Consider the following 22,071-nt stretch of genomic DNA (forward strand, 5'->3'; position numbering starts at 1 on the left):
AATAACTTCATAGCCTATGCATGACTATTTCAGAATAAGTGAACGTAAATGAAATGAATACCAATAATTCAGTTTGAGAAATTCGGAAATGATAATTTGGAAAACTCGGATACACAAATCGTAATGATAGTATAATGGAAACAAAATACCCCCCTTTTTTTTCATGTATGCAGCAATGTAGAAGTAGTACATTATATTTCAAAAATAAAAAAATAGGAAAATTCTAGATATCAGTGGTTGAATTTCTGTTTCAACTTGCTCTGATTAGATGCAATACAAATGATAAAATGCTATTAAATTAATATGCTTTACTGACATTCCTCTGAAAGGTCTTTCAAAAGCGTATGGACGGAAGTGTAGATTTTGACAGAAACTGGACTGAGTATTCCGACGGATTTGGAACTCTGGATACAGAATTCTACCTAGGTATACACAGGAAAGAACTTTATTCGCTAATATAACCAATATTTGCCCCCAAAATCAAACTTTGATGGAGATATATTCAATTAAGTTATTTAACAGCGAAGTATATGCTGACTTCAAAGCACTGAATATTTTCATAAGTAATGACGCCATATGTACGTAATGACGTCGCAAACATTTTAAAGCTAAAATTGTTGAAATTTTGTCCATTTTGTCCTCTTTCTGAAAAAGGATTTAAAATCGGACTAGTTTGTGACGTCATAAAAACAAAAATCGTGAATACACTGCTTTGACATTATAATATTTTCTGTTAATTTATATTTCTCATACAATTTATTGAATTCAGCACATTTCAGGAAGTTTTCAAAATTTGACTTTTGTGGGGGGCAAATATATGCAATATACCGCATATAGTTCTTTAAAATGAAATACCCTGATCATTAGATAATATATATTATATATTTTGTACAGTAGCAATGTTAAGAATTTTATCGGGATACACCGTCACTATCCAACTATCCGATAAGTAAACATGACTGCGACACATAAGTGTATTAATTTTTCTATCAAAAGAATAAAAAGGTATTGGATCTCCCTTTGATTTTTGTATCGCCGAAGGAGTGTTTTTACTAAATTTTCTAAAAAGTAAAAAAAAAATGGTGTATTTAGATGTTATAGAAAACTCGTGTATTCTATTAAAAAAATAAGTAAGCATTATATTGTAATGATGGATTATTAATTTAAATAAATTGATATCGTTTTAAGTCAAAAAAGTTTTTATAGATTTATATATTTTTTATTTTCAATAATTTATCTATTCATTTATTTTGGAGTATTTACTATTTTGCTAACAAAAATGTATGCAAATTTTTTTGAATATAATTATAGGTAATCAAGCTCTACATGAGATAAGCGGAGACAGAAATTTTGAGCTCAGAATTGAATTGACTGACCAATTAGGAGAATATCGGTATGCCAAGTACTCCCAGTTCTCGGTAGACAGCCCTGAAACTTTATATAAATTAACCATCACAGGATATACTGGAAATGCATGTAAGTTCATAGATTCATGAAGATTTTAAACATTATAAGTTTAAGTGATATTTACAATAGCATTATGATCATTTAGAAGGATGATTTCATAGCAAATTATCTTCGTTGATTGATCTGTATTACTCCAGTAAAAAAAAAACAACTAAAATCCTTTCATTTTTTCGTTATGATAAAACCCTGCTTACAGATATGAAGTATTCGGTCTTTTTGATTTAACATATCAACGAAAAGTGTATATTTTTCTTTTAACTTAGTGTAGCTATGCTTTTTAATAACTTATATATAACATATATTTATTGTATTTTAAGGAAAGAGAATATTACAGAACATCTTTACATATGAAATTAATTTTCCCCTTAATTCATCTCAAAAGTATTAATCTAATTCTTTACAATTAATCCAATGGTTAACTGATGTGAAACTCTTCTATTTTTGCACTTGATAATTATTCAGCCGACAGTTTAGGTCCTCATAGTGGATTCAAGTTTTCTACATATGACATGGATAATGATGCATATGAAGGTTTTAACTGTGCTTCGTTTGGTCAAAGTGGATGGTGGTATGTGTCATGTGGGCTCAGCAATCTGAACGGGCTGTATGGAATTGTTGGATATCAGGGATTAACGTGGTACTACTGGAATAATACATTTTCTCATGTCATGAGTTCAACCCGAATGATGATGAGGTTAAAGGAACATTGAACATTTCTTGTTAAATCAAGTTTATTCTAGATTATTTCTATAATTTACTAAAACTTCTTAAACTCTCCACATAAAATTACTTAATAAAAAATATTAAAAAATATTTGCATCTTGATTTTTTTTTTTTCTAAAATGAAATTCTGTGTACCAATTGAATTTTAAAAAGTCTATAAAGACAAATCTTAGTGTTTTTTCTTGTTGAATTCACATCTATTTCATTTTATGCATCATTCAATGTTGATGTACACGTTAAATACACCGCAAAAGACATTATAATGATGGCAATATTCCTTCGAAGGAAGAGTTGAAGTATTCTACAGTATTCAGACTTTGCACTTCCTCTTATTTGTGATTGGTAGAAATTCATGATGTGGAAATTTTCAGTTATTTCGTTTAATGAAATGTTGCTCAAAGCAAGAAAGAAAAATGTTTGTTGATCTAGTATCGTGCAACTTAAAATTATCAATCTTAAAAAAGCTATAAACGAACGGAGAAATTGGAAATAAATAAATCTGATCATAATAGTAATTTTTGCTAAAGCAATTACTCAAAAGCGTTTCTATATTATTTTAATATTGTTTGCACGTTCAAATGGTTGGCATATGTTGGTGTAATTATCATAATTATTCAGGAATAACTTATATGCTTCCTGCTATATACAACTGTCAGAACTTTAGTAACAGTCTGTAGAATGTTAACTTTTTGTGTATGATATGTGCCCTAAGTCCAAGACGATGAACCGAAAACAGACTTAATGTCTTTAGATTTTGAATATCTTGAGTTTTAGTAATGTAGATGATTTAACCCCCTTCCCTGCAGTCACGCATTTTTAACGTATATACTTTTTAGCTCACCTGAGCCAAAGGCTCAAGTGAGCTTTTCTGATCAAAAATGTGTCCGTTGTCTGTCGTTGTCGTCGTTGGCGTTGTCGTTGTTGTAAACTTTTTACATTTTCATCTTCTTCTAAAGACCCACTGGGTCAATTTCAACCAAACTTGCTACAAAGTATCCTTGGGTAAAGGGGATTCAAGTTTGTTAAAATGAAGGGCCACGCCCTTTTTCAAGGGGAGATAACTATGAATTAGAGAAAAATTAATGACATTTTTAAAAAATCTTCTCCTAAATAACCACGGGTCCCGGAAAGATGAAACTCATGTGGAATCATCCTCAGGTAGTGTAGATTCAAGTTTGTTCAAATCATGACCCCCAGGGGTAGGGTGGATCCAAAATGGTCGATCAAAGTTTTACATAGGAATATATAGGAAAAATCTTTAAAAATCTTCTTCTCAAGAACCACTGGGCCCGGAAAGATGAAACTCATGTGGAATCATCCTCAGGTAGTGTAGATTCAAGTTTGTTCAAAGATGACCCCCAGGGGTAGGGTGGGGCCAAAATGGCCGATCAAAGTTTTACATAGGAATATATTGGAAAAATCTTTAAAAATCTTCTTCTCAAGAACCACTGGACCAGGAAAGATGAAACTCATGTGGAATCATCCCCAGGTAGTGTAGATTCAAGTTTGATCATATCATGACCCCCGGCAGTAGAGTGGGGTCAAATGGCCGATAAAAGTTTTACATTCGAATATCTAGGGAAACCTTTAAAAAAACTTCTTTTCAAGTACTTTAAAGCCATGCTTAGTGATATTTATAAGGAATCTTCCTCAGGTAGTGTAGATTCAAGTTTGTTCAAATCATGACCCCCTGGGGGGTTAAAATTCAAGATACCCCCCCCCCTCAGTAAACTTTCAGTTCTGATGTGATGTGTGCTTTTTCCAAATGCTCAGGTGAATATAAAAGTAATACTGTATAAAGGAAAATTTTTGCCTCTCTGGACCTATCCTCACTTGGACTAAAATAACCCTGTATTCAGTAGTGCGTGTTATTGTAAGGTCTTCCGTTTCCAACGGAAGACCTTCTACTGATTCTTTTGGTAAAGATTATTATTCTTTTTTTTTCTACTTCCTAGACGCTAACTTTGAAGCCTCATATCTCAATTATTTCTAAATTGATTTCGCTCAAATTTTCAGAGATACTAGAAGTTATTAAATTCTATCAGAATGCTGTCGAAAATATCAAAAAGTCACTTCCGGTTTCGAGTTATTTCCCTTTAAACGAAAATCATTAGGCTTTCGTTTCCAGACAAAGGCTCAGGGACAGCTTAAACTGGAGCAAAAATTCTACTGATTTAGATAATAGAAGGATTGAAGTTGTGCACATCGGTTTTCGTTTTTCGATTTCTCTATTCAAAATGGCGCTATATAGGGGTCAAAAATTAAAACGCTTAAAAGAGCCAAAAATTACTCATATTTTCCTTTTTATCTTCTAAACTAAAAATATTATGTTAAAATATATAGAACTTAATTTGTGCAGAATTCAAATATCTTTCAAATGATATCTCGGAAAAAGGGCTGACCCCTAAATTAAGGGATCTAGAGGGGCCTTAAGTTTTTTCAAGATATCTCAAAAAGTATTGAGAACTTGCTATACATCAAAGAAGCAAAGTTGTTGAAAATTTCTTGTAAAATCTACTTGTAAAAAACGTCCTGTGATGTCACGTCCCGCCAAACCGGAAGTAGTCCAGAACTGCATATTTTTGCCGTTTTTAACATGTTTTGGGGAAATATTTGTCACTGGAAGCATGAAACTTAATTTTCCGTCCGTCGACGTCACTTCTGGTCAAACAGGAAGTAGCGAAAAATGGCTTACTTTTGCAATTTTCAACATAGATTTAGAAGATTTAAATCATCAGAGACTTCATTTCTCTTTTTTTTTAAATAAAAGTTACTTCCGGTCAAATAGGACGGAAGACCTACACGTTGCTTTGCAACGAGCTTTGCTCTAGTTCTCTCGATGATTCTTATGCCATGAATATAAATTTTTGTATTGAAATACATTGATGCAATGGTAATGCCGGTAAACATTATTAGATTTGTAGTATAATACAAGTATATTACTTTTGTTTCATTATGCTTTCATGTACTCACGCTAATGCATATCGTAAGATTAGAAATAAACTACTTATTTCCACATGTATTTCCCCCGCCATATTTCTCTCTCACTGTGAAAATAATAAAAATGGAAGATGTGATTCTTAAAGCAGTGTTGATAGCCGAGTCTATCATCTTCCTATGCACTGCACTAAAACTATAAAGAGAAAAGAATCAAAGTACTGTGAGTACTGAAAGACGGTAGTATGAATGATTTTATTTGTGTAATGTTCTTTTCGAGAATAAAATTTTTAGCAGCGAGAGATATTTTTCTGGCTAGAAATTAACTGCAACACTGGATTTCAATCTGAATTAAGGGCCGATATCCATGTCACGCAGTGGGAGTCCAATCCGCGACGTAAGGATGGACTTCTTCAGGTCCATGAGTCCAAAGCAAACCCGCTACGTCAAATCGCAACTGGCAGTAAATCAGAAAAAATGTAAGATTTTGTAAAATGATATTCAAATTATAAAAGTTTATGTCAATTTTTCACCATATATCTACCTGGGCCCGGTTGTTCAAAAGATGGTTAAATTTAACACAGTGTTTTCTCTGTGTTAAATAATGTGTTAAATTTAACCACATGGTTAACTGTTGTTCAAAATTGTGTTTGTGTTAACAAGGTGTTAAATCTGTGTTAAATTTAATCCACCTACGGTAGGTAGATTAAGAAGTTAACACCGTGATTAAATATGGCCGCCAACTTTCTAAATCACCCGCCTGGACCCAGAAAACAGCGTGTTTTCCGACTTCACACGAATTTAGAAGGTTGGACTGATGCTGAATTGAGAAGAAGGTACCGGTTTGGTCAGCATGGCATAAATTTTATTGGTGATGTCATCAAAAATGACTTGGAAAGAGCCACCAATAGGAACTGTGCGCTTAGCGTCCAGCATCAAGTAATGATTACCTTGCGCTACCTTGCAAGTGGCAGCTTTTTGCAGGTTGTCGGGGACACTCTAGGTACAATTAAAGAACTACGGAACACATACTACATAACTGTTAAAAAATACACTCAAGTTGAAAATTTATTATTAAAGTTCAAGTGAAATAAAATCGACACAGTGCTTTGAAAACGTCGTGTTTATATAATGCATGATTAAAGTAAAACGCTGATTAAAGAGTCTGTCGATATAGAAAAAAAATATACAAGTTATTCAAATTTGAACAGGGTTTGACAAAAGCACAGTATCCCGCACCATTAAGAGAGTCACCGAAGCACTGGTTATGAAAGCTGACACATTTATTCGATGGCCTGACGCAACAACAAAATCTAGCATCAAAACTGGGTTTTACCGGCTAGCAGGTTTCCCCAATGTAGTCGGATGCATCGATGGGACTCATGTACGGATCCAGGCCCCATCACATGACGAAAATTCCTTCCTAAATAGGAAAGGATACCACAGTATCAACGTCCAAGCTGTATGTGACCACGATGGTAGGAATATAACTGACTTTTTTCAGGCCCCTTGTATCATTTTCGTTCGATGGGGTTTTTAAACATTTACTAAAACTTCGTAATTTCTATATACTTGTATTGAATTAATAGGTTTTTCACACATCCTTTAACAATCCCTCTTCCATAATTATCGTACTGTAGTTGTGTATTAATTGTTTAAACGTTTTTTTTTTAAATGATCTATGCATGTCATGTAGATTAACCTCCCCTTCGAAAAAAGATGTGGCGGATCCATATACTGAGTATTCATTTTACAACAAGTACCTGTTAGAATACATCAGTGCATTGTCACACAAGAGTAGTGCATGTACAAGAAAAATAAATTCATGTGGTAAATAAAAATTGAAAAGGAGATTGATCTGAAGATATAAGTGTAAATATTGAAAATAATTTAAAAAATAATTTTAGTCCAATATTCATTTTTTTAAATGAATCTAATCTTGAATGATATACATCATGAATTTTCCATATGTATTTGCAATTGGTTGTTGAATATACAACACTGAATCTGTGACATTGCAAGTAATGTCCTCCACAGTTATATTGATATTAAATAATGCACCACCTGCCCCACCTGCCCCCCCCCCCCCCCCCCCCCACACACACTTCATAGAAAGTGCATGTGATTTAAATCAATTTGATAATGATACAATGTAAGTAATAATCAATTACTAGTTGTTGATAACTATAACTGCTACTTAACTAAATCTATTACAGGAAAAGTTACAAACATCAATGCATCCTGGCCTGGGTCTGTACATGATTCCCACATCTTCAGAACATCACAGGTATAAGGACAATATCATAATATTTAAATAATTTTTTAAAGAGTGCTGATCGCATGCAACACACATTTGATCCTTCTCTCTCATCATATAACTTCCATTCTCTCATGAGTGCATTTTATACCCATTTCATGATCTTTATCTCAATTTATTTCCTTAAATCTGTTATTCACAACAAATATATTGAGAGTCTATATATGGATAAGGATTATTTTGTAAGTTGACTTGGAATTGTATTTGTCAGATCAGAACATATTTGGAGGAGGAAGAAAATGGACTATTTGAAAATGGAGTTCTGCTAGGAGATAGTGGATATGCTTGCCGACCATTTCTTTTAACTCCTTATGCCAATCCCCAGACTGAACCTGAGGAGAAGTACAATCAAGCCCATGCAAGAACAAGAAGTGAAATTGAGCGCACCTTTGGACGGCTCAAACGAAGGTTTCATGTTCTTCACTCAGAGGTATGTTGTTTAATATATTAACAATCAAGTATTTTTTTTTTGTTGACAAAATTAAATACATGTAAGTGCTATTTACAGTAAAACAATTTTTATATATATATGCCCTCGATAGATCCAAGGCATATATTGTTTTGCCCTGTCTGTTTGTCTGTTTATCTGTCTGTCTGTCTGTCTGTTGTCAACTTTAACCTTCACAATAACTTTTGAACCATGAGAGATATAGAGACTTCATATTAGGTATGCATGCATACTCCACTGGAAAAGTCCTTTCAAATGACATCAATGTCAATGACCTTATGACCTTGACTGTGACCTAGATGCTAAAAATAGCTTTTTCGAACTTTTCACATAACTATTGAACCATGAAAGATGAAGACTTTATAAGGTTGGTTTGCTTACTTCACTAATTAAGCTCTTTCAATGGACATCAAGGCCAATGACCTTGTGACTTTGACTGTGACCTATATGCTAAAAATAGTTTTTGGAACTTTGCGCATAGTGTTTCAGCAAAAACATCTTGCTTTTCATGCTTATAATGCAGGTAAATTTACACTTTCAATGCATTGTGATTGTAGATACGAATGAAGCCTGACAGGGCATGCAGAATCATCATAGCATGTGTTGTCCTCCACAACATCGCCATTAACCTTGGAGAGCCTGAGGATGATGATGAAGTTGAGGAAGACCAGCCCCAGGTACCTGCATTTCAAGGCCAACAAGATGGAAGAGGGGTGCGGGACTATGTAACACAGCATTACTTTAGCTAATAACTGATATTTGAATATGTATAAGGAATTGTACCCATAATAAGACTTAATATCATATCATAACTATTAATAATTACCTCTTAGAAATGAAATATGCTAAAAGTGTTAAATTGAAACATCATTAGTAGAAAAGGAATGATTTCACCAGCTACAAATTAAAAAAAAATATTGCCATAATTACCAAATTTAAACTATTCCATGGAAATTATAGATTGGTTCATCTAGCTACATTATTAGGAATGATTTCACTGACCATTGTTTTTGTTTACTTCACTTTATTAATAATAAATACAGGTTTTTTGCATATGCGATATGGCTGACGTCACAATAGCCGTATCAGCCCTGCAGGGCTGATATGGATTTGCGGGACTGATAACCTATATCAGCCCCGCAAATCCATATCAGCCCTGCAGGGCTGATACGGCTATTGTGACGTCAATATCACACCCTTAGTAAATCAAACCACAAAAACAGTACTTGTGATTGTACACAATTTTTGTTTTTTTATTATTCTCTTAATTCTAAATTTTTGAAAATAAGGTTTAAATCTTAATTTACAAATACATGTAATAGATTATTTTAAATTACGGATCGAGTGCATTGAAATAGAAGTAGAAACAAACCCAAATAGTATGAGACAATAGATCATGTATATTTCTGTAAGAAGTCCATGCATGATTATTTACTTATTTTCTTCTCAACTTAATGTGTTCTGTATTTTATTACTAAGTATGTAATAAATAATAATAAAACATACCCTTTTCCACATCACATCCTGTATCAGCCCGAGACACCAATATCAGCCCTTGGGCCTTCGGCCCTCTGGCTGATATTGGTGTCTCGGGCTGATACAGGATGTGATATGGAAAAGGGTATGTATTATTCTCTATTTATTACACACTTAGTAATAAATACAGGTTTTTGTGCATATGCGATATGGCTGACGTCACAATAGCCGTATCAGCCCTGCAGGGCTGATATGGATTTGCGGGGCTGATATCCGTATCAGCCCTGCAAATCCATATCAGCCCTGCAGGGCTGATAGGGCTATTGTGACGTCAATATCACACCCTTAGTAAATTAAACCACAATAACAGTACTTGTGATCATATACAATTTTTGGTGGGTTCATATTCTCTTAATTTTAACTTTTTGAAAATAAGGTTAATCTTAATTTACAAATACATGTAATACTATAGATTATTTTCAAATTACTACGGATCAAGTGCATTGAAATAGAAGTAGAAACAAACCCAAATCGTATGAAACATTAGACTATGTACATGTATGTAAGAAGTACATGCATGGTTATTTACTTATTTTCTTCTCAACTGAATGTGTTCTGTATTTTATTACTAAGTATGTAATAAATATAATAAAACATACCCTTTTCCACATCACATCCTGTATCAGCCCTCGACCAATATCAGCCCTCGGGCCTTCGGCCCTCTGGCTGATATTGGTGTCTCGGGCTGATACAGGATGTGATGTGGAAAAGGGTATGTATTATTCTCTATTTATCAAATGATTTAAATCAAGAGGAGATAACTCTTCACTAACACATGAAGGTCATCATATTAGGGTAAACATATAAATTAATGGTTAGTTATGCCTGGATTACATGTACCTTAAATAAGAATGATAGGAAACTCTATAAGCAACATTTTATTAATCAGCGATTAAATTCTATCAGTTTAACAGTATAATACATGTCAACAAAGATATAATAGATATCTTAAATATGAATTTATGCTGAGTACAACAAACAGGTATAACAAGTAACTTTTAAATCAAAATATCACATTATAATTATCATGTTCTTAAATAATTTAAAAAAATTCATTTAATTCATAAACTGAAACAGATTTTGGCACACTCTATAACAATTAACAGTTACTGGTATTAAACTGTAAGTATATATAACAATACAAACAAGAAAATTCAGAAAATGATAGTCCCCCATTTTTGATGTCACACAGAATAGATTTTTTTGATTTTTAAAATAAAAGAAATAACTGTAACATTTCAAGAGATTACATTTTTATTACTGTTTATGTTTATGCCATGATTTGCTATCACCTTAAAGAAATCAGTTCTGATATTAACCCATGGAAAAGTGAACTGCCTATATAGGCAGTTATTAGGCAGTTCTTTAGCAGTTTTACAAATTTTTAGCAGTTTTCAAACAGTTTCATGCAGTTTAGTTTTTACTGCTCCCTAATAACTGCTAGGGCCTTGGGAGTAAACAGTTTTCCTTAGCAGTTTTTAAGCAGTAATAAGTTTCTCTTGCAGTTATATCTTAGCTGCATATGCTTGAGGACAAGACAGCTTTCCTAAACAGTTTTGTAAGCAGTATAAAAGCAGTTTCCTTGTATAATTTGATTGGGTTCAAGAGAAATTTTATGTTGGGCTCAATGTTCCAACAAATATTAACAACAGGAACTCAACAACTGATCGCCAAAATTGAATTCTGGGTGCCATGTTGTATTGTTCACACAGAATTTAGAAAAAATTTTTAACAACTGGTAAGTACAATATATATGTGGCCTTTAATAAAGAGATAAATTGAATTACAATCTGTTTCATAATTAATTTCCTTTCCATTTACAGACTTTTAGAACAGGAGTGGGACAAAACTGTAGTTTGCATACACAAATATATATATATATATATATACCAAAACAGTGCCAATTGAAATACTTTTGTGGTTTATATAAGGATATAGAAAATCCCAACAATACTGTTAACCAACTTTTATTCGCGACGACTTTATTTCGCGATTTACCGGGAGTAAACTTGTTCGCGACAATTAATTTTCGCTATCAAGCCTTTCTGGAACTGTTTGTAATAGAAAAAGAGACTTTAAGGACCACAATAGCGATGACAAGGCTCTTAAAAAAGCAATAACTGCTGTTTAATGTATGAAGTGGATATTTATTGCTGTTTCTTAATTTTGACATTTTGATTATACCCTAAAGTGTTGAATCTTGTTGAGCATTATATGCCCTGGGATATATAAGTTTTCTAAAAAGTCAGTGAGTATAACTGCATGGTTGTTTATGTAAATAAGATACATGTAAAATAACAGACACATAAAACAGTCACTGTGTTTGAAAAATTTTAAACATTCATCATAGCAATCTCTGATTGCTTGATTGTGTAGTTATACAATTGTACAAAATACAATAAATTAAAATGTAACAATTGATCTATTATTGCTTAGTATTTCAAGTTTGATACCAGAAAACGTCTTTGTGATTCATTAATATTTATGTGGTAAAAGGGATATAGATAAGCAGTATACTGGAAGTCCACTAGCAATTAGCAAAAACTGCTTAAGTAACTGCCTATGAACTGCTTAAGTAACTGCCTATGAACTGCTAAGAAACTGCCTATGAACTGCTAAGAAACTGGTAAGGCTAAGAAAACTGCTTATAAATTGCAAAAGGTTTGTTCATCCATTAGCAATCTGGGGAAGGTTAAGTAACTGCTCTAGGACTGCTTAAATGTTTAAACTGTTAAGGCTAAGAAACTGCTTAATAACTGCCTTCCACTTTGCCATGGGAAGGAGTCTCAACCCTTTATGTATAAGAAAGGTCATGGAAATATTAAGAGGTCAAAGATCAAATATTGTGAAATCATAATATACTAACTTTTGAAACTCTTATTTGTTGTTATTATTTTTTGTTATCACCAAAATATCTGAAACCACTGGTTCAATGTTCCATATTTTGACACATTTTAAGCTGAAAACTATTTCTATAAAATTATATTTTGTTGATTTTTTCATAATATTGAATTATACATTTTCTCTCAAGAGAACTTTAAACTTAGTACATTTTATGTAACATTTCAATTCTAACATAGACTAGGGGACTATAAGTAATGTATTATGGAAAGTTATAGAATTAAAGCATTGACCATTTTGTTTACATGAGTGAGGCAAAAAGCTCTGTATTGTCGTCATCCTGTCTTTTAAGAATATTTTGTAACAGCTGAATCTGTAAATCTAATTTTTCTTTCTCCTTCTTGATCTTCTCTCTCTCCTCCTCCAGCACCTCACACTGCAACCTGTATACGTCTTCCACCGACCTTTTCACACTCTTGCGCTTCTCCCTGAAATAATTTTGATTTTCAAATATTTTTTTAAATCAAATTCTTTATATTACAGAACATGTGTTTTATAAGGAAATCAAATGTATTCTGACATTGTATGTCATAGTCATAAATAGATTTAATCTATTTATTTAATTTTTATGACTGTTTTTTTTTTTATACTTTATACAGATAATTCATGTAAATGTACATCTATGGAATAAAAACATGTATATATATTAAAAAAATTGTCAGCATTTTTTGAAAATTTTTACAGTGATACCTCAAGAGTATAAGTATGTTACAATTTATAGACTACATGTTGGGTTTTAGAATGAAACAAGATGTGTTTATGAAACACTGATGATCCCGTGTCGCAGCATAATTGTCAGAGTTGAATTTTCTCCAATGCAAGTCAAACTCCAAGGTCAAGGCAAATGATCAAAATTATTGGTATCCAAAAGAATTTAAGGCATTGCCATAGGAATAACTATGAAAACCATAGTTACGGTACCACCTTTTCAAGAGTTATATATGGCCAAGGTTAAAATATTTCAAAAGTCTCAATGTTTAAGGTCAAGAGGTCAAAAATATTTACACCACCCACTCTAAAGTCATAGACAAGGTTAAAGTTTTTACAGATCGACAAATAGAAAGCTTAAGACCGACAGACGGACAGTACAAAAACTATATATGCATGTACCCTTGAATATTTAATTACAGGGGCATAAAGAGAGAGAGAGAGAACAACCTTACCTCTCTTTTCCTTGGTTTGGATCTCTACTACATGTACTGACAGGCAATGCTGCATAAAATATACAAAAAACATATATTGTGTGATTTATTTTATGGATCTTGCATTTTAAATGTTAATCTTCAAGAGTCAAGACTGAATTGGTGCAGCTTAAATTGCTATGGTTTCAATGAGAAAAATATGAATACGCCATCTCATTAAAAGGAAAATGGACATGTGTACCATTCTTGCTGCATGGTCAGTGAACTAAAGTCTTTGACTTTTACATTTTTGTTACCTTCTTTTATTTTTAATTATTTTTTTTCTTAGTAGTTGAGAACATGAAAGTATATGATTATATTGCTGCGATATTTACATGAGGCACATAGTTGTCTTGGTGGACTAGGTGGGGAAAGGGGTTCCTCTAAGGGTGTCTCCATGACAATGAATGCATGACTTGCTGGAGATTGGGGTGGCACAGGAAGGTTCTCACAAGCATCTTGCCAAATGTCCACATCATGATCCTTAGTTACAGTCTGAGTGGGAGATACTGCCATGGAGGATATTACTATAGAAAAAAAATCATTATTATTAGTCTTTCTTACCTATATACACATGCACTGCCATGGTAGTATGCAGCCTCATGAAGCAATTCTTATATATATACTCACAGCATAAATTTATCAGACAACATCTTTAATCAAATATTTACTTTTGATATTTATAGCGCTTTTCTTATAGATATTTATATTTGTATGATTGAACACATAAAAATAATAATTAATTTTCTTTATTCTATACAAAGTCATATTTTTAAATTCTTTTAAATTTTTATATTCTTTTCATCTTGAAGAATAGTTATTTTGTGATTTTTCTTGTTTTTTTCTTCTTCTAAAATTTGTTATTTTTTAAATGAAACAAATCCACATGTATTTATAAACAAACATTTTTAATGTTAGAAAAAATTGGCACCCCCTCCCCCCTTACTCTGAATTTTTGTCAAGATGATAAGATGGGCATTACAGTTATTTATCTTAAAATCCATTTATACCCTATCTATAACTTCAGAATGTGTATTAAAGCATTGGTTGATTAAACTTGTTGAGGCTCTTCAGATGGATCCACACCAGAGACATATATAAATAGATCAAACCACGTGTATTATTTTCGGATTCGACATCCGTATCCTCATTCTTCCCATTTTAATTGAAGATTAATTACTGCAACTAATATGAAATCTACTTTTCTCTCAAATTCAAAATAAAAATAATCAATCAAGATGTAAGAAACATATTTTGTGCTAAGCTAATCAAATTTTAAACACCCGATGCACATGTTGATGGTGAGTTCGCCTCTTAATTTTCATTTTGACTCGAAGGGCATACTTGGAAGATTACAAACGGCAATCTGAGAGCATTATAATGTAATTTCTAAACTAAAACCTTTCATGTTCGATCGCAATTCTACATGCATGCCAAGTGTTAGATTGATATTTTCGATTTGTTAAATTGTATTAGATCTACAGTAGCCCCATCAAAAGGTCAAGGTCACGTAAACAAAATCGAAAGAAAATACGGAAAAAAGGACAATATAAGTTAACTATTCAATCATGGTTAACAGCGTTAATTGGGTTTATAAAATAAAAGATAGGCCTTATAACGACAGAAAAGATAACCCAACCTTTTGAAGGTCTTAAATATAGATTTTAATTAACAGCAACTGAGTAAGGTTTCATGTTTTGAAGCAGACGAAAATCATCAAAGTCAAGTAGGCGGCTAAGGCCTAATATCATGGGATATTGTACAGTTTTTTTCCGATTAAAGTACAATATTTTGAATGAAGTAGTATATTATTTTGAAGTGATAAAGTAATAATTAAATAATTATATAGTTATTTAAACAAAGTAAATTCAATGAAAGTACAGGTTGACATTATTTCATTGTGTGTTTTGGCCTAGCTTCTAATCACAGTTTTAATCATTTTCCCATTATTTTTTTTATTTTTATACATATGAAATATAGAGATAATGAGCATATTAGAAAAGATTATTGTTGATGAACACAAAAAAGTCATATTTTACCAGAACAGCCAGGCATTGAGGTTTCAATGCCCCCCTCAATCCCATGGAAGGAACTGGCATCCTTATACATGTCGACAACATCCTGCATTGTCTGGGAAAGAGGGGTGGGTGGAGGCCCTCCTCCTGTCTTTTGTTCTCGGTAAATTTCATTTTGGCCTCCCGACACATGTTACGCCATTTGTCTTTTACTTCGCTCAAACTCCTCTTTGCCACCCCTACAGCATTTACTTTCCTGACAATTTCAAGCCAAATGGCTTGCTTCTTAGCATTAGTAACCGTGTTACTATGTTTTGCCTCTAGAATAGGATGAAGTTTTACTTCATTTTTGATAATTTCTACCTCAGTTAAGGAGAAATTAGTGCTCCTAGCTTTCCTATTCTTTTTCAAGCAGACGACGTCAGCAATGATTGTGTACAAAGGAAGTAGAAGTGCATTATGGGGTAACCAAGTGATTACCAAGTGATTAAGCAGTTAACACAGTGTTAGCTAACCAATGCGTTAAATTGCTTTTGAACAACAGAATTTAACCACTGTGTTAGCTAATCATATGATTAAGGTTTAACACATAGTTATCCTTAACCACTGTGTTAAATTTAACCAACTTTTGAACAACCGGGCCCTGTATTTTAATATATAAATTTATATTTTTGTACTAAAAAGTAAAGTAAACCTTTTTTTATCATGCGTAAGTACATTAAACCATGTTAATAAAGTATTAAAATTTTGTCTATATTTTATCAAAAGAATTCAGATACACTAAGATATAATAAATAAATACTTGCTAAAAATTAAATCTTGCAGCGCCCACTACTTTTCGGGAAAAACGATTTGTACATGACAACCCTCGTATGCTGCTAGAAAAAAAAAGAGAAATGCACAATACAAAATATTTTCTGTCTCTATTTTCCGTCGTCTCAAGTCACGGTCGGAGTCTGTATGCGTATGAACCTCTCTCCAGAATGCGAGAAGATCGTACATTTTGGCCGTGGTTTGCGATGATGGTATTTCTCATACGTAATATCAAGATATGCTATGACCCTGCGAGTCATTGCGCAATACATTTTTATTGCTCTGTGAACACACCAGAAGACTGACCTAAATTCAGCCCACTAATATTGCATGAAAATCCTAATACTAGTATTATTTCATGCACATGTATTTGAGAACTTTTTTTGTAACTTTATTAGAGCATGTTAGAGTTTTAAAATAGGAATGAAATATATGGGTAACTCTTGTCCATTACAGTATTTGTTATTATAGATTTGACAAATTAGTATCCGTTAAGTCGTTTTTGTGTCCAAGATAATCAGACAAAGTTTTATTTTTAAAAACTAAATGGTAATAAAGTTGGCAACAGGCACGTAGTATCAGGGGGGCCAGGGGGGGCCTGGACCCCCCACTTTTTCTCCCGACATTACCTTTACTATAGAAAATGTTTACTGAAAGGAAGGTTGGCCCCCCCACATTTCAGCACAGTGTAGTGTTATAGTGTTATAAAGAAAATTTACCCCAAAAAGTTTGAATTGAAAGATAGTTGGTGTTGAAAAAAAGTTGGCCACTACCCCCCCCCCCCCCCCCCCCCCCCCCCCCCCGAAATCGGATTTTCGTGTTTGGGAACTTTTTCATTTTTTTTTTTTTTTTTTTTTTTTTGCTTGTAAACTTTTTCAGGTAATTAAAAAAAAATTCTCAGGTTGGCCCCCCCACTTTCAAAAACGATGCTACGTGCCTGGGCAAATTTTATGGCATCAGATACCTCCAACAACCCTTTTATTAACGTATTAAGATGTAGTAATCTTTTTTCTTCTTTCCTAAAATACATGTATTTGTTTTACTAATATAGCATTGTAAACAGATAAAAGAAATTCAAACAATCAAAAGACTGTTAAATAACAATAAACTATTTAAGTGTTGTTGTATAAAAATTCCACAAAGCAGTATTTAAGAAACAGCCCTGTGTTGTTTAGCAATTAATAAAATTTAGTATTTGATTTCAGAGTTAGATAGTGAAACAATCATCTTCAAATATTTTTTCAACAAATATTCAGTAACTTTAAAGAAAAACAATGTGCGTACGAATTGATTTTTCATGTGAGAAAAAATGAAAAGAATGTGTACGAATTGACATCTGTAATTTGCATACGAATATACGAGTCAGTTGGTGTACGAGTTAGTTTAGTTCGGCGTAATGCAATGAATATTCATGGGGCGAGAAATATTGATAACGGCATATATCAGGAATTAGGCTTTGTATCCATCAACGAAATGTCTTTGAAATAACTTGAAAGTATTTGTTAACTATGTACATTTTATTTTCAAACATCGAAATATGTCTACTTTCATTATTTTGACTCTGCAAAAATCGCCGCTAGGGTCCCCGTGTGTTTACACTCATAGCCCAGACCAGCAGCAATAGCCTGTGGCTATATATTATAATAGCCACCGTCTAAAAATGAAAAAGAGATTTTGGGTATGACCATGGATTCATGAGCTCTGCTTCTAGCATTTTTTTGTGGTAGCTACTGCTTAATATATTCCACTAGTTTTTCGCACTAGTTTTTCTATGTCTTTACCTGTAAAGTCGGTCATTATTATTTACCATGTGCTTTTTAGTAATGATATAAATAGGATGACCCCCATTGGGAGTACATTTGATTGGTTGAAAATAAAAGGTAAGTTAAGACTTGTATTAAGAAATATAATAGCACTGTCCTATTCTTAATACAGTTTTACAAGATTCAAAAAATCGTATGATATACACTGTATTAAGTGTATATACACAGTGAGATTGTGTGTTATAAATTTATAATACAAACTTTATAATACCAGCCTTTATCATTAATGCGTTGAATATTAAAAAGTCTGTCTTTCAAATTTCCAGAATCTAGAAGCTTCCTGGACCCCATCGATGCTTTTCTCAGTACCTACTTGATTTGTCAAGGTGATACGGAATATCCCTTAAATGTGGTTAACACTTTGAATGACTACCGGTCTTGTAGAGTAGGCTCCCCCCCCCTAAAATCTTTTCCCCCGAAAAACTGGCTCTAGAGTATAATTTCCCCCTAGAAAACTGGCTCTAGAGTAGGTTTAACCCCAGGAAAATTGACTCTAGAGTAGGATCCCCCCCCCCAGGAAATCTCACATCGGAGTCAATTTTCCAGGGGGAAATCTTACTCTGTGTCGTAGTTAAATAGAGTGTGATTTCCCCCTAGAGTCAATTTTTCCCAATGAAATATAATTTCCCTACTTATTCTTGAGCAGGAATGGTTGGCACACTGCTACAAGTGTCCCTTCTTCAAACTGATGACCAGATGTATTGAACATACGAATATGAAAATGAATATGAAAATTTCAAACCCGATTTTTCTTGGCTACCGTCAAACCATTTTTTTAAATCAAATAAATTGGTAAGTTTCATCTCTCTGTCTAACGTTTTTTTTTTGTCTGCCTGTGTGTTTCAACTGGTTTTCAGCACTTTTTTCTAAATGCTTGAAGACATTGATCTGCTTTTTGGTATAGGAGTATATCTTGACGAGTTCAAGTTAGAGTTTAATTTTGCTACAATTTTTAAAAGGAACTACGACATTTTCAATTTTAACGGTTTTCCGCAAGGTTTTTCCAAAGAATTAGAGATACTGAGCCAATTTTTTGTAGGCGAGTTTAAAGTTTGCATTTATTTCCACATAAAAATATATACCAATCCAATCATCCATATGTTTTTATTTTTTTTTTTTAGTTTGTTTCATCATATTTTAAGAAAGCTTACATTTTTAAAGCTATATATTTTGGTTGAGATTCTATGATATGAAGTATATAATTAAAAAATTCTTACAACATAAATAGAAAAACACACTCACTTACCTAATCAGTTTGTCGTTTACCTTTTTCCAAAAGATATAATGCGGCTATGGTTTATATTGTCTATATTACGAGGGGAAAGAAAGAAGGGGAAATTAAGCTCTGGTGTGAGATTTACCCTGGGGGGGGGGGGGGGGGGAGAGGGGGAATCCTACTTTAGAGTACAATTTCCGGGGGAGAAGCTGACTATGGAGGAAATCCTACTCTACAACATCGGTATTTCAAATTAAAGAGAGTGTAATGTAAAGTTGTAATAAAATATTTTGGAGGAAACATGATTGTGAATTATGCAGAATCGGGTGTCAGTTCAAAGGCTTAGCTTGGTTTTGTTGATGAATTTCTTCCTAGCGCCTGATATTTGTGGTTATTGTTCAATCATATGTTTAAACACTGGTACTGCTATTATGTTCTTGGTTTCCTGCCAAGGTATTTTAATCTTTGAATCAAAGGTAGCATGTCTACAAACAATTCCTGAAAAAAAAAATCACACATTATTTTTGTGACGTCATTAACCACTCTAAAAAAATCATTATTTTAATATACAGAATGTGCGCTCAGTAACAAAAATGTATCTACATGTATATAAATATAAAAGTTAATGAAAAATTGGCTTTGATCTTGAAGATTTTCTATTTGCTGATGAGAATTAAGTGTTATTAATGACAAGTTAATGTGAAGCAAGAATTATTCGAGTCATCTTTTATTCGCGATTCTTCAGTTTGGAATCAAAATTTTTTCACGAAAAATTACATATCTTTACCAAAAATAAAGCAAAAAAATATGTTCGCGGCGATTAATATTTGCGACTTAAATAGATCGCGAAACTTTATATATCTCGCACGCAAATAAAATTTGATTTACAGTTTCTGGTATGGGATCAAAAAAAATTCACAGAAATAAATTTAGGGCATCGCGTGACGGTACAAATTGTCGTTTTGTTTATATTACCGACAATATGTAGCTACAGTAACTCTTTCTGCACATATTGTCGTCCATCGTTGCATATTGTTGCCGGATAAAATGTTGCACATGAACTTATTTTCACCGTCGACATTGTGTGCCATATCCCCAATGCACATACTGTCGCCCCACAGATTTACTGCTTAAAGATGTTATAGATTTTTTAATCAAATTGGTGTGTAAATCACATTGACGTGTCTCGTTTTCTATTCATGCAGTAGGGGTTTAATGGTACATTTTGACCAGGTCCTCTTGTTCATATTGTCACCGGCGAAAATGCATACCTACCCATACATATTGTTGTCCATCAGTACATGCCGCATGGCAATGTTTCCATATAAATATGACTAAACATTGCTTTGCTGTTTTTGAGATGAGGAATTTAAAGAATTGCTGTGTAAAACCTCAGCCTTGTCCATGATATGGAGAAACCAGAATCTACACTACCTGAGGATGCTTCTAAATAAAAATTGCTAATTACAGGCCTACTGCTGTTGTCAATGGGGGATCCAAAAGTTTCAGAACGCGGTAGGTTGGGATTGTTTAGATTTTTTTAACAGGTAAAAGCCAAAAACAAATGTTTGTGAAGAAGTGTTATTGTAGATGTACATTATCTAATAATGACATTTTATCTGTGTACTAATTAAGAGTATTTAAAAATAAATAAACTAAATTTAGAGTGCTAGATCTGCCCTAGGTTCTTGAGAAGATTTTAAAATATTTTTTGCTTATTGTATAATTATTCTTACGTAAAACTTTGATCATCAATTGTGTCCCATGGGGGTTGTGATTTTAACAAATGTTTTATTATTATTATTATTATTATTATTATTATTAAATATCCCTCTAGAGATTTTTTCACACATATGGAGACATTACCACTTACCGATGGAGGACTGTAAATTTAGACCTATAAATGGCGATCAGGGCCGCTGAGAAGTGTTTGATCCAAGTACTTATTGAGAACATTTTAAAAGTTTTTTTATATATAATTCTTTAAAAACTTTAATCATCTATTATAGTCTCACCCTTCATAGACAAGACCTGAATAAAACTGAATCTTCACTTTATAATGAAGCTGTCACACTAGTTTCAACCTCTTTCTTAAGAAGATTTTTTTTAAATGTCACTAAATTTACTTATTCTTAACTAGAGAGCAAGACCATTAATTTGAACAAATTTGAATCCCTTTTTCCAGGTTTACTGGCAAATTTGGTTGTAATTGGCCACTAGTTTTTGAGAAGCTGACAATGTAAAAATAATTACAGGCAGACAGACAGACGACAGAAAACAAATGTAATCAGAAAAACTCACTAGAACGTTCAGATCAAGTTTTTAAAAATGTAAACCCCAACACCAATAATATCGATACTCGTATGAGAATCATTCGAAAAATAATCCGCAGATAACTATTACTATTAAACAAAACACTTAATTCTTATTCTCCAGGTACATAAACCAGAAAAAAGAATAGGCTGATTTATCAGATATTTAAAAAATATGGTATTTTGACACATCATAGCCATGTACACTAATTCTGGACACAATTTTCTGACCAATTCTCCCTATAGTTTATGCTAAATGATAGTTAAATGCAAAAGAAATACAACTTATTTACTTATCTATTAACCATTCACTTTATCCAACCCTCTCTCTCTCTGAGAGAGACTCATAGTCTCAAAGACCATCGGATTTTGAAGTCTTATA

General features: G+C 32.8%; 3 protein-coding genes across 3 annotated transcripts; 2 read left to right on the plus strand and 1 right to left on the minus strand.

The window, feature by feature from the left end:
* Window positions 1-240: 240 nt before the first annotated feature.
* LOC134276758 (fibrinogen-like protein A) lies at window positions 241-2,247 on the plus strand. The gene is made up of 3 exons (XM_062759044.1): window positions 241-426; window positions 1,312-1,476; window positions 1,930-2,247. The coding sequence occupies exons 1-3, from the start codon at window positions 345-347 to the stop codon at window positions 2,175-2,177; spliced, it is 495 nt and encodes a 164-aa protein (XP_062615028.1). The 5' UTR covers window positions 241-344; the 3' UTR covers window positions 2,178-2,247.
* A 3,462-nt stretch (window positions 2,248-5,709) lies between these two features.
* On the plus strand, window positions 5,710-8,809 carry LOC134276759 (putative nuclease HARBI1). The gene is made up of 5 exons (XM_062759045.1): window positions 5,710-6,130; window positions 6,339-6,605; window positions 7,344-7,414; window positions 7,656-7,874; window positions 8,450-8,809. The coding sequence occupies exons 1-5, from the start codon at window positions 5,860-5,862 to the stop codon at window positions 8,639-8,641; spliced, it is 1,020 nt and encodes a 339-aa protein (XP_062615029.1). The 5' UTR covers window positions 5,710-5,859; the 3' UTR covers window positions 8,642-8,809.
* A 3,652-nt stretch (window positions 8,810-12,461) lies between these two features.
* LOC134276760 (uncharacterized) lies at window positions 12,462-15,674 on the minus strand. Its single transcript, XM_062759046.1, has 4 exons — window positions 15,550-15,674; window positions 13,846-14,037; window positions 13,493-13,541; window positions 12,462-12,757 (listed from the first exon to the last, which is right to left on the minus strand). The coding sequence occupies exons 1-4, from the start codon at window positions 15,635-15,637 to the stop codon at window positions 12,571-12,573; spliced, it is 516 nt and encodes a 171-aa protein (XP_062615030.1). The 5' UTR covers window positions 15,638-15,674; the 3' UTR covers window positions 12,462-12,570.
* Between the last annotated feature and the right edge of the window lie 6,397 nt (window positions 15,675-22,071).

This window comes from Saccostrea cucullata, unplaced genomic scaffold (assembly GCF_032062105.1).
Source record: "Saccostrea cucullata isolate Sc308-1 unplaced genomic scaffold, CSIRO_AGI_Scuc_v1 ctg7201, whole genome shotgun sequence".
Lineage (NCBI taxonomy): Eukaryota > Metazoa > Mollusca > Bivalvia > Ostreida > Ostreidae > Saccostrea > Saccostrea cuccullata.

Bases quoted from the DNA above. Each gene is read 5' to 3' on its own strand.
- LOC134276758 (XM_062759044.1), top strand. From the start codon at position 345: ATGGACGGAAGTGTAGATTTTGACAGAAACTGGACTGAGTATTCCGAC. The intron at 427-1,311 runs GTATACACAGGA...ATATAATTATAG, and splicing joins GGATACAGAATTCTACCTAG to GTAATCAAGCTCTACATGAG. The intron at 1,477-1,929 runs GTAAGTTCATAG...ATAATTATTCAG, and splicing joins AGGATATACTGGAAATGCAT to CCGACAGTTTAGGTCCTCAT.
- LOC134276760 (XM_062759046.1), bottom strand. From the start codon at position 15,637: ATGCAGGATGTTGTCGACATGTATAAGGATGCCAGTTCCTTCCATGGG. The intron at 14,038-15,549 runs GTAAAATATGAC...TTTTTTCTATAG, and splicing joins CTCAATGCCTGGCTGTTCTG to TAATATCCTCCATGGCAGTA. The intron at 13,542-13,845 runs GTAAATATCGCA...TATTTTATGCAG, and splicing joins AAGACAACTATGTGCCTCAT to CATTGCCTGTCAGTACATGT.
- LOC134276759 (XM_062759045.1), top strand. From the start codon at position 5,860: ATGGCCGCCAACTTTCTAAATCACCCGCCTGGACCCAGAAAACAGCGT. The intron at 6,131-6,338 runs GTACAATTAAAG...AAATTTGAACAG, and splicing joins GGTTGTCGGGGACACTCTAG to GGTTTGACAAAAGCACAGTA. The intron at 6,606-7,343 runs GTAGGAATATAA...AATCTATTACAG, and splicing joins AGCTGTATGTGACCACGATG to GAAAAGTTACAAACATCAAT.